We start from the raw sequence: 12574 nt of genomic DNA, 5'->3' as shown, positions 1-12574 counted from the left end.
AGAGTTTGGAGAAGGCAGGAGAAGTGAACAATCTACGACAACATCGCTGAACTGGAAAGTGAGCTGAATTGGAGAATTTTTCCAAATCAGCTATTTTGGCCTAGATTGTTCACTTCTCCTGCCGACTCCAAACTCTTCACCCTTTTGTGAATAACCCTGCGAGTCTTTGGAAAATGTTCCACTCAAAGTTAAATCTCACAAAGCCAAGAACCTGGGAAAAAACAGTCAGTCAGTTACATTCAGAGATTCAAACAGCTGCATCATTGGAAACACAGCCATTCTTTTTATGTTGGAAGAAGGGCACCTTTTAAGAGATGTTCAATTTAAAATTGCAGTAGTGTTCTGTATGCATTCCTGAGTAATTGGCTTATAGCGTCATCCTTTTTTTTTTTAATCAATATTTCTTTATTAAACATTTTCAGTTTACAGAAAGAAGAATGGAGTAATCATTCATAGGAGAGACTGTGTTATAAGAATAATACATAACATAGCTCAAATGCGTACACCTCATAAATAACTTGTATATTGGTATAGTATACAACATTGTTATACTAAGTAAGGTGTGCTCGTTCTAGAGCCTCTATGGATAGCTTCATCCTTTGTTCTGTTCCAGAAATCTTCAGTAAAAATAATCCACATGCCCCCTGGATTTGTTTCATCGACCTCGGAAAACGACATTGCTCTGATACAGCTGAATAAACCGTTGCAGTTTAATGACAACGTACAGCCAGTGTGTTTCCCTCGTTCATACAGAAAGGTGAAGTCTTCCAGCATCTGCATTGTGTCTGGCTGGGATGTCAATGGGGAAGGTATGTATATTGTAATGTCCTATCCTGGTCCATGGGCCTAATACAATGAGGTAATGGAAAGAACAGTATGGGGTCTATTTATAAATGTTTTCACCAAAGATTCACACAACCTAGGATTTACACAGTTTTGCTATTGAATCCATTAAGAAAAATGGCAGAATCTTGGGTGATAGTTGTGTACATTTGGGTGAAAACATTTATAAATAGACCCCATACTGCTCTTTCCACTACCTTAGGACTGTCACCTATAGAAAAGCCCAACGTAACTGTAGTCCAAAATATCCTCCAACACAACTGCTGGATTTATACATTTAATATAAAGTATGTAAAATGCAATAGGGAGTGTTGGAACATGTAAAGGAGGATGGGCACCTAACCAGTGGCATAACCAGAGTAACGGGCGCCCGGGGCAGAACAAAATTTTCCGCCCCCCCGCGGTGATATGTGGGGGTGTACAGGCAAAATGAGAGCATGCTGGGACATATCGTAATTGAACTACAAGTCCTAGCATACCCTCATTGTCCCTCTACACCCCCCAAAATATTACCTAGGGAACTACAAGTTCCAGAATGCCCTCATTGTCCCTGTACGCCCCCAAATATCACCTAGGGAATAGTAACAAGCTGATTGGCAGGTTCCTGTCCTCCTTCAGGGGAGCCCGGGTCCCTGTAGGGAAGGAGCCTGCCAATAAACTGGTTATCATGGCAAATGGGCCATGATATTTTTTACTTTTTAATTTAATTTAATAATTTTTTTCTTATTCTTTTTTTTAACTATTTTTAATTTGTATTTATTTAATATTTTTTTTTTACAAAAAAAAATGTCACTTAACTTTATCGCTATCACACAGGAGATAACAAGCCCATGTGTGATAGCATTTGGAGGTGACAGATTCTCTTTATTGAACCTGTCACCACCAAGACAGGAGTTCTAGCACAGGACTGTGCTGGAACTCCTGTGACAGGTGAGAGGGAAGACTGCTCTCCCCTCTCACTGTTTACACGGAGCGGCAGCGTTACCAGGAATCCCAACCTGAAAAAAGCAATTTCAGGGAGGTGCCCTTCTCATTTCAGGGAGGTGCCCTCTGCCCCCCACCCATCCGCTGGGGGGAAGGGGGCATAAGAGAGAGCACCCCCCTGAAATGATGGCAGATGGCACAGGAAGCAATAGCTTCTTTGCTATCTGCAGGTTTTTTTTTAGTATTCTGACAGCTGGTGCCATCAGAATAAAAAAAAAACAAAAAAAAAAAAAACAAGCGTAGGAATGCATAGCTAGATTCCAAAAGGCTATTTCACTTTGCAATAGCCAATAGCAAACTAGCTATTGAACCTGCCCACAGCTGCTGTCAATCAGCAGAGGGGGACCTGATGGAGAACTTCAGGTCCCCCTCATACATTACCAAGTGACCAGGGAGCCGGTTTCCCGGCCAATCAAGAAGCCGGGGGGCGAGTCATTACCTGCCCCCCAGCCCCCTGATTGGCGGGTTAAGCCAGCTCCATGCTCCTGGTGACAAGGAAGCCGTGTAATGACTCACCGCCCGGCTTCCTGATACCGGAAGTTCCGCTATCAGGATAGGCATCGGGAGCACTTGGGCAAGTACGAGTACTCGCCAAAATACTCGGTATCGTCACTGATACTGATTTTAGTATCAGTATCGGTGCAACCCTAATAGATAGATATCAAAGATCTTTTTTAAATTGTTGCAGATGCAGTACATTTCCAGGAATACCAGTTTAAGGGATGCAATATCAAAGGAAATAGCTTTTTGTACGCTTGCCGCTGAACCAATAAACATTTTTTTAAATAATGTCTTATTAACAATTGCAGGGGAAAGGTCTACAAAGCTCCAGCAGCTGGAAGTCCCATTGGAGACGGATGGTGTTTGTGAAAGTTACTACGGCAAAATTACAGGAAGCATGTTATGTGCTGGGACTGCAAAAGGCCGTGCTAAGTATACCTGCCGTGTAAGTATATTTCATGCCGAAGGTAAAGGAGAGGTTTGGAAGGTCTCATATTTAGAAAAATCTGGTTACATGCTCTTTTGAGGGTTATGTTTAACCAGTTGACATCCGCGGTGTTAAACCCCCTTCCCATCTGTTTTACATAATGCTGATAGGTAGACTGTAGTCAGACCATTCATTTCAATAACAATCTTCCCATAGGATTATATTTGCATCTAACATACAGTATTTTATGCATGTTATGTAACAGTGAAAGCCTGCCTTGTGTAGACACCCAAAAGCCCTGAGACTGCTGCTGGGCACCACCATGCATGTTCTCTCTGTGCATGCGTTGGTTTCCTCTGGGTACTCTGGTTTCCTCCCACCCTCCAAAGACCTGCTGGAAGGTTAATTGGCTCCTGTCTATATTGGCCCTTGTATGTATGCATGTGAGATAGGGACCTAAGATTGTAAGCTCCTTGAGGGCAGGGACTGATGTAAATGTGCACTGTGTAAAGCGCTGTGTAAATTGTTGGCTCTATAGAAATATCATAAATAAATAAATGTCAGCAGCCCCAGAAGACTCAGAGCTGCCACTCAAGGGACACTCTATAGTATTCCCCTTCACTCCTCCCCCAGCAGCTACATAAAAGGTTATGTAGGGAGGTGAGGGGAGCGGCGGAGGAGCTTGAGCAGCACGGAGAGTAATTAGACGCTCCAGGCAGAGGAACAGGCTTTGATGTACAAGGGGGGAAGGGGCTGCGCTAGGGAAATGACTCCTGAATTAGTCAAATGTGTAAAATTGTGCCAGCAAGTTCAGAGTCGCAATGCAAGTCAATAAAAACTGTTTGGAAAATAAAATAGAAAAAAAACTGCAAGTAAGCCTTTAAAATAAAATGTTTTGTGCTTTTACCTGCAAGTTTTGCTGCAAAGCTCATGCAGGACAAATCAAAATGTTCACTTAACTGCTGGCACAAACACTGTCCCCGTGCTGCTTATACTCATCTCACCTTTGCTTAACAGCCCATATACAGTAAACTTTCAGTTATCTGGTGTTTAATTAACCAGAACTCTCATCTAACCAGAAAAAAAATCCCCTGTGAACTCACTGTTTTGCTGATCTGCAGCATGTATTATCCTGGAAATGATCGTGTTTCTATTTGTCTTAATTTGCTTTTGATTACTGCACAAGTCCATCGAGTTCCACCTATAGAGATAAGAGAAGAAAAAAAAAGAAGACGAAAAGCCTAAACAGAATGCTATGCCCACAGTTACCCACTGTTGATCCAGAGGAAGGCAAAAACCCCTATAAAGCATGGTTCAATTTGCTCCAACAGGGGAAAATAATTCCTTCCTGATCCCGTAAGGCAATCTGTTATTTCCTGGATCAACAATCTCTGGTGCCTAATATACCTAACAGAACTCAATATCCAGTAATATTCTGTGCAATACAGAGTTTATGTTCTAGTGTGGTATAGTATGGGCTATGGCATTAGTTAGACCTATTTTTAAGAGTAACTCTCAAGCAACCAGAAACAAAACGTATCTGAAATCTAATAACCCCAGTGGATGCCGGATAATGGGGAGTTTATTGTATATGACATTCAAGACAAATATGTGGCCTCGTGGGTCCTGTTCATGGATATGCAAACCTTTCACTCTTATCTCCGTAAAACCTAGGTGGCCTTGGAGAAGACAGGAGAAGTGAACAATCTAGGACAACATAGCTGATTTGGAAAAATTCTCCAATTCAGCTCACTTCCAAGTTCAGCGATCTTGTCCTAGATTGTTCACTTCTCCTGCCTTCTCCAAACCCTTCACCCTGTTGTGAATAATCCTGCTTTTATTGTACCCCTATTAAACTCAACAAGGGGAATTTATCAATACCGGAGCAGACATAATCTGGAGCAGTTTGCCCATAATAAATCAGCTTCTATTTTGCATTTTCAAAGCTTCACTGAACAAACTGAAGAGAGAAGCTGATTGGCTACTATGGACATCTGCTCCAGATTTGATAAATTCCCCTCAATAAATCTTTATTTATGAAAAAAAAATATTTCCCCATTTGTAGACAATGGAAGCTGCACGCTCTTACTGTATTAGTCCACCCTTGGCAGGCGTGTGGAAATCCCAACTCTGCTTGAACATAATGACAAATGCTTTGGCATGGTGACAGTTCACATACATATACAGTATTTCATTTGCTGGAGGTCTGTTTTAAATATAGTAGAAAACCATCACGTATTTCAGAGCCGATCACATCTCAGAGCCGATCACATCTCAGAGCTGATCACATCTTGTGCTTTGCTTGTCAGGCTTTTACCATTGGTTGTGGTGCCAGGCTGTTCTGCTGTGAGAGAGAGAGAGCGGTCACTGTGCCACAGCAGTCTCTATCCAGAGACACGATGACCTGGCTCACATCCCTGCCTGTCTTTATGCTCTTTATAGTTCTTTTGTGTTTTTGCATTCCCATGGAATTTAGTGCTTCACATAAAGCAGCACAAGTCAGGGCTCTCATAATGGATGGCTCAAGCACTCATTCAGGTGATTAGTTTTTTAAATCTAATATATAAATTGTTGTCATATAATTAAAAACAATTGAGGGAAAGATGTAGCAAGAGAATTAATGCTAACAATGGTAAGTTCTATGGCTCTCCTTGGCTTTAAAACTTTGCATCACAGATCTGAAATAAGCATTCAGCAAGTGAAGACAATAGGTAATGCAAGTTTTAAGTGCATACATAAAGCACATTCTTTTTTTAATATAGCGAGGCATATTAAGCAATTCCTGTGACTGACCGCTAGCTGGAGATACCACAGAGTGCTGTGAACTGTCCCTTTAAAGTAGGCTCAGACAAAGTGTTAGCTCTATGTTTTTATTCTGTGTACAGAACACAGATGTAATGGAAGAGTTTCAACAAACAAATCCACTCCGGGGACTGGTGAACTCACCCTTTAAATTAGAACTTCTGTAAAACAAATAAAATAGGGTCTACTTTGCAAACATAACCTGTTGAGACAGTATACACTTTGGTCAGGAGTATGTAATGTATTGCATAGCTTACAAAGGACAGCAGTCTGGAGCATGTCATCTACTACATACCCTATAGAGAGCAGGGGGCAGAAGTATGTAAAGTACATCATAGTGTATAGGTGTATAGAGTATAGCAGCCAGGAATATGTAAAGGACATCATAGTGTATAGAGTATAGCAGCCAGGAATATGTAAAGTACATCATTGTGTATAGAGTATAGCAGCCAGGAATATGTAAAGTACATCATAGTGTATAGAGTATAGCAGCCAGGAATATGTAAAGTACACCATAGTGTATAGAGTATAGCAGACAGGAATATGTAAAGTACATCATAGTGTATAGGTGTATAGAGTATAGCAGCCAGGAATATGTAAAGTATATCATAGTGTATAGAGTATAGCAGCCAGGAATATGTAAAGTACATCATAGTGTATAGGTGTATAGAGTATAGCAGCCAGGAATATGTAAAGTATATCATAGTGTATAGAGTATAGCAGCCAGGAATATGTAAAGTACATCATAGTGTATAGAGTATAGCAGACAGGAATATGTAAAGTACATCATAGTGTATAGAGTATAGCAGCCAGGAGTATGTAACATGCTCCCCCTTACATTGATCATTACTTTCATGTCAGTGTGAGGAGCAATGGCATATACATTGGTGACAGTGTAAGAAAGAATGGCAGGTAAAATTTAGCAGTTACTCATCTGAGGTAAAGCTCCATACCCCGTGCTTCTGGCTCTTCTGCCTGGTGACATCAGCTCCAGAATTAAATAAGCATCGGTCCAGAGGGGGATTCATCTGCCAGGGACTGGCTGCAAGCCTGAAGGCATGCCTGAGCCAGGGTACCGGCATTAGGTGCTAGGGACCAGCGACGCTGCTGACACTGTATGGAGTGGATCCATAGTGGATCTATGGATCAGAAGTCCACTGGAGGATTCCATTGCTGGCTGTCCATCCCCTGTTCACAAGGCTATGTGAAGACACTGATGTCTACAAGTCAGTCTAGCTTGGCCTAAACCAGGCCATACACATACATCAAATGTTCGTTGGAAATCGTTCATCAGAGCATTCAATCTTGCCATCATTGGGTCAACTAATTTCCTTCGAAAGCCGTTAAAATGTCAGCCAGGCCCGCTAATTGATTGGCACCCCAGATGTATTAAATACGTCTCTCTTGTGCCTAGCACATGTACATTACATTATGTTTTGTGCAATCAGAAAAGAGACTTGAAACATTGTCCAGCCTGCTCCTCAGATTTTCCTTGTCACTACAGTCGAAAACAACCCCTGCTAACCATCAGAAAATTGAACAAACGAACACAAACACTTTCAAATGAATTCCTACTGGTGTATGGGCAGCTTTAGGTGAGATTTTATGTGTTAGGTCAGTAGCTCTGCCATTGCTTAGCACCTATACTTCACTGTTAGCTCTCTGCATTTATCTGCTAATCATTCTCACCATTTGTCTGGCACAGGGTCAGCCTGGCAGCCCATTGGTTTGCCCTTCCAGTGATCCCACAGCCTTCTTTATTTACGGCATTGCCAGCAAGGGAGTTGGCTGCCAAGAAAATGCCAAACCCGGAGTGTACACCAGAATTTCCGTATTCACTGAATGGATACAGAGCGTCATACAGGCAGGTCAGTGTACCATCTTCTGAGAGCGAAAAAGTATACTTGTAAATTGTAGAGACCAGAAGCTAAAATATAGACATGTAAGCTGCGGAAAAATTTGGTGCGGTTGTGATATTTAGTTATTTCGGGATTCGGATCTGAAATTCAATTCGGTTCGGGTTTTGGATTTGGACGAAATCCGAATTTTCGATAGTTTCGGATGAGTTTATGAATATTCGTTGCGAATACCACAGAAAACCATATACATATATTAATACTAAAGCTGAATCTCCTAGACCCGAATGGCATTGGGGATCTGAATTTCCAAATTGCAATCGGGAGCTCCTGAATGCCATCCGAGTCTGGGAGCCATATACATATATTACTAAAGCTGATGCTCCCAGACCCGAATGGCATTCGGGACCGGGAGCTCCCGATTGCAATTTGGAAATTCGGATCCCAAATGTTGTTCAGGTCTAGAAGCTTCAGCTTTAGTATTATATGTATATACTATTAATGCTCCCATGTTGCCATAACGAAAATTCGTATTCAGACCCATTCAGATGTATTAAACCGAAAAACACATCTGATTGGCCAGAAAAGTCACATGTCCGATTCAGTTTAGTTTTTGAACGAAATTCGGACGGGAATCTGAGATTCGGACGCATTCGGATGCATTGGGATTTGGAAAATCGGGATGTGTATGAATGTCCCAATTCCGGTAAATTCGGACGAATTTTGATTCGGAAAGGAAATTAATTGCACATGTCTACTAAAACAACTTTTGCCCAAAATGACTTGATGAGTCTCTTCAGAGGTACACAAGTGCACATTCATTGTCTTGGTCACTGTCATTGCTGATGATTGTTCCTTCCTACAGTCAGAACATATGTAGAGCTGCACCTGTCATTTGAGGTGGAAGAACTTTACTCAAAATCTCCTTTTTTCTCAACCTCAATGAAGCACATAAACCTAGGCTCACTGCGCACACCTTTTTGGAACATGTCTGACTCAATTCACAAAGCTAACACACCAGGGTAAGGATTCAAATTTTAGGGGACAGTTATTTTTAGCTGAATCCAATGAGATTTTAAAATAACAGTCACACAGTCCTTGTGTAAAGCTTTGTAAATGAAGCCTCCTGAATATTGTCTTGGGTCAGACAGGTGAGGATGTAGCTATGCGGTACCTTTACATAACATTACTTTATAACAAAATCATGATATTATATGCCAGTTCTTTGTTATTATGTTCATTACTGACTCCCTGAATCTGGTGTTGACATTTAAACTAAACTCCAGTCCTCCCTTCAGTCTTGTAGAGTTGTACAACTGTACAGGCTCCTCTTCTGAATTGAATTTGCTTACTTTGATTTCACTCTACACGGTGAGCATCTTACAGTGTGCATTAGAAGCTGAAGAAAGTTAGATAGACTGTGTAATTTTCCTGCTGCAGTATGTCCAGTATCATACAGCCCTTTAGGCAACAGCCTTACTTTCCCTGACTCACATTCATTGGATTTCAATTCTTTAAATCGTGGAGGCTCGACATCCCTTGCGGGCTTTACCTAGGGTGGTCTACATGCAAATGTAGCCTGCCTAGAAATGCCCTAGTTTGTTGGGGTGGACGGGTCTGGAGTTGGATATCAAATATAATAGTGCCACCAGTTAACCTCTTTCTGTGTGTCATCCACATGTTTCTAAAAATGCTATTCAATGTCAATTAAAGAGTCAGCAGAAGTGGACCATCATCGGGTTGCTGCTGCTCAAGACAATCCTCAAAACAGTACAGAAGATCAGCCTGACCAAATTCCTGACCCCCAAGAGCAGCCAGGTGTGTACAAGCGTTCTTATTTCTTAATACAAATGATATTATTCACTTACTCGAAGAGTACTTATTCTTCAGCAGCTTATCAGAATTTACTCAGACATTTTTCAGATGTCAGACCAAGATGATTCTGATTGGTTGTTATGGCTTATTGTAGCCTTTCTCATCCAGGGTTCCTCCAGAGGTTGCTAGGGGTTCCTTGAGCAATAACCTATTTCCACTTCTCAGATATGTAACCACTGACAACAATTATCTTATTAGCTATCTGTAAGGGACCATACTTTCTACTGACCACAATAATGCTGCACACAGGATATAATGCAATTCCCCTTCATGGATGGCTCTTTTTAAACCTGCCTGTAGAATGAGCTCTGCTTTGGGGTGCCCTAAATTACTGATGAACAACTGAATCTTAAATAACGGTTTATTTACAAACCGGTATATACATACATTCTAATTACAATTAAGGGAAATGGAAAGGGGATTTGGAGGGGGTCACTAGGGATAGGAATTGAGTTTAGGATGCTTCAGCTAAGAACCACATTCTCTCTCTCTCTCACTCACACATGCCATGGGTTTTCCTCTGTGCTCAGAACACTTCTCTCCAGCAGGTCTCAGCGAATCATATTCTGGATTGTAGAGTCCAGTCTTGTCCAGGAGGTCACACATGTCACCATGTGACCTAGGTTTGTGCAGATGATCACACAGGAAGAAGGTTCCATCACATGTCCCTGCCCCCATCCCAGCATGTATGCTGCATTGCTGACACAGGTGTGGGCAGTAAATCCCAGCAGGGGGTTGAGCTCGTCCCAGGAGATAAGACAGTCCAGCAAATCTTTATTCATCAGCGTCCCTGCCCCAAGAACCCTTTGATGGTCCTCATTTGCGTATCACATAGCCATATGCTGATTCAGTTCAGGAAATCAAGGAACACCTTTATATCAAAGCTGTATCATAGATGTCAATTTTATCGGTTCCAACATTGCCTGTTCTGTGGATCATTGCTGAATGGTCTTTCAGCTTGTGTGTGTGTGTTACTGTGATTCTACCTGTTCCTGTGTTCTGCTGCCTTGACCCGGATTTCCATTGACAACGCCTGATTGCTGCCTGCCCCTGACCTCTGCTTGTTCCTGATTTATTCTTCTGCCTTCTGCTCTTGTTCTTGGTTGCCCGATTGGCGTTGACCCTGGTCTGCCTGACTTCATCCTGCTCCTGCAGTGTTCCTCACTGACCTTCTGGCTGTATCCTGGCCTGCTTCCTTGGAAACCAGCTTCTGAACTTAACCAGGCACAATGTCCTACATCCCCTGGCACCTGTCTCCACTCTCAGGGGTGTGGGACAAAAGTTACAAAGAAGGCCTCCTCAACTATTCGGTGCTCTACCAGGTACGTGATAAGTGCCTGCCCATGCCTGCAACAGCCCCCAATTATCTGCCCTTCTGCTGAAATGCCAGATTGTCCTGATGGCCAAGAGACTTGAAGGCTGCTGCAGGTAAGTAAAGGAATGCATAGGTAATTGACTTTGTAATGTAATTCTTCCATTGGGTTAGGCAAGCTACTGTCAATTACAAACAGTGTATTGCACCCATTGATGTTAACCATGCGTACCTCTTACTCTGCGGTAGGTGCTCTTTCCAATGGTAGCTCTTCACAGTTCAGCTATACAGACTGCAAGGGTGTGATGTCAATGGAGTCACCAGGGGAGGTTAAGCTGGTCGCTGACAGTCAGGATCATCCCGATGGGTTCAGGTAAGAGTGGCTGTGTATACGATCGTAGCGTCACTCAGTGCCATGAAAGTTTTCCACATATGACAGTCTCATGCTGCTATGAGGATCTCATTTATTGCATACTGGGCTTTTTTAAAGGAGAACCCTAGTAAGTTTTTACTAAATGTTTATTGAGAGCTGTTATTGGTCACCTGAAAGTCAGTTCTGATGTGATTTCCAAATACTCGCTATTTCCTATTTTTAGGATTGTAGTTCATCTACACATCAGGGTTATATATGCATATACAGTACAGATGCAGATTCTCCCTCCAGTGGCTATCTGTATGTCAAACTGGGCAACCAGCAACTTCTGTGATGAAATCAATTACAGAACAAGCCAGTAAGCTGATTGGCTTGTACTGATGAAGAGGAATGGTAAAATACAACGTGCGGCACTACTAAGCTGGAAGGACCCCATGTTATGCTGACACTTTGGTTTCATTGCTATATCATTCTCGAAACTGAAACATGTACCGTATAGAGATAAATAATTCTGACACTCATTTACAGCATGCTTGTTCTGGGCCTGTGACTCTAAAGTATTAAAGTCAGACACAGGGAGGCAACTAGCAGTATCAGAAAGGGTCGGCAATGGCAGCCCTCATATTTTTCTTCCAACAGAGTCACTTTAAATTCAACAAAAATACATTAATATGCAGAAGGTTTAGTTTAAGGTGAGAAAATACAGATACTGTATATAAAAAAGGTCAAGGAGAAAATGACAACTTTAACAATAGAAAGAGCACTGGTGTGGCGTAAGCATGAGCAACCAGTCAGATACAAGTGTGGAGCAAGTGCCCAAGCTGTGGCCTGATTTCTGAGTGTTATCTGCTTACCATTACACTTTAAACTAATAGTCCATATGGGTGTCACCAGTATAGAGATATTGATAGTTAGACAGTAATGACGGGTAAGTTTGGATGTCAAAGTTTGGAAAATTAAAAGAGGAAAGGCATTTTAAACAGGGCTAAATGTATTGCCATTATTTATTACAGGTATTCATATAACACTAACAGTTTACATGCTATTCATTCATATCAGTCCCTGCCCTCTTATCTCATATGCATACATACACTTGGACCAATTAACCTACAAGCATGTCTTTTGAGGGTGAGGAAACCCATGCAAACACAGATAAGACATGCATACTTCTTGCAGGTTGTCCTGGCTGGAATTTGTACCAAGGACCCCAGAGCTGCAAGGCAGTACTACTAAGCCATTGTGCTCCATTGGTGAATAAAAGTGGGCGTCACTTATACCCTGATGGGTGTGTTAAGCTGGCCATACACCTATAGATTATCTGCAGGTTTTCTATGGTCAGATGGAAAAAGTGCAACAGATTCCTCCATCTACGCTAAGCTGTGTGGATGGAGGAATCTCCCACTGGGCCACGCTTCAGTATCTTGCTAGTCAGCCCCGCTGGCTCTCAAAATAACCGATCAATCTGATTGGATGCAGGCATTGTTCAAGTGTTTTGAGAGCCAGCAGGGCCAACGAGCAAGATACTGAAGCTTGGCCCAGTGGGAGATTCCTCCATCCACACAGTTTAGCGCAGATGGAGGAATTTGTTGCATTGTTTCTAT

The 12574-nt window shown here is 42.1% G+C and overlaps 1 protein-coding gene across 1 annotated transcript in view; it reads left to right on the top strand.

Annotated features, from left to right (window-relative positions):
* The window catches only part of LOC108789647 (ovochymase-2-like), a 53291-nt gene that overhangs the window by 35754 nt on the left and 4963 nt on the right, over positions 1-12574 (top strand). Inside the window, exons 18-22 of the mRNA XM_018559718.1 lie at positions 614-809; positions 2637-2773; positions 7263-7425; positions 9127-9231; positions 10850-10973. Coding sequence (XP_018415220.1) covers positions 614-809; positions 2637-2773; positions 7263-7425; positions 9127-9231; positions 10850-10973 — 725 coding nt within the window. The remainder of the gene's footprint in view (positions 1-613; positions 810-2636; positions 2774-7262; positions 7426-9126; positions 9232-10849; positions 10974-12574) is intronic.

Source organism: Nanorana parkeri, unplaced genomic scaffold (assembly GCF_000935625.1).
Source record: "Nanorana parkeri isolate BGI_ZX_2015 unplaced genomic scaffold, ASM93562v1 scaffold414, whole genome shotgun sequence".
Taxonomy (NCBI): Eukaryota; Metazoa; Chordata; class Amphibia; order Anura; family Dicroglossidae; genus Nanorana; species Nanorana parkeri.
This window is presented reverse-complemented; position numbering and strand designations above follow the sequence as displayed.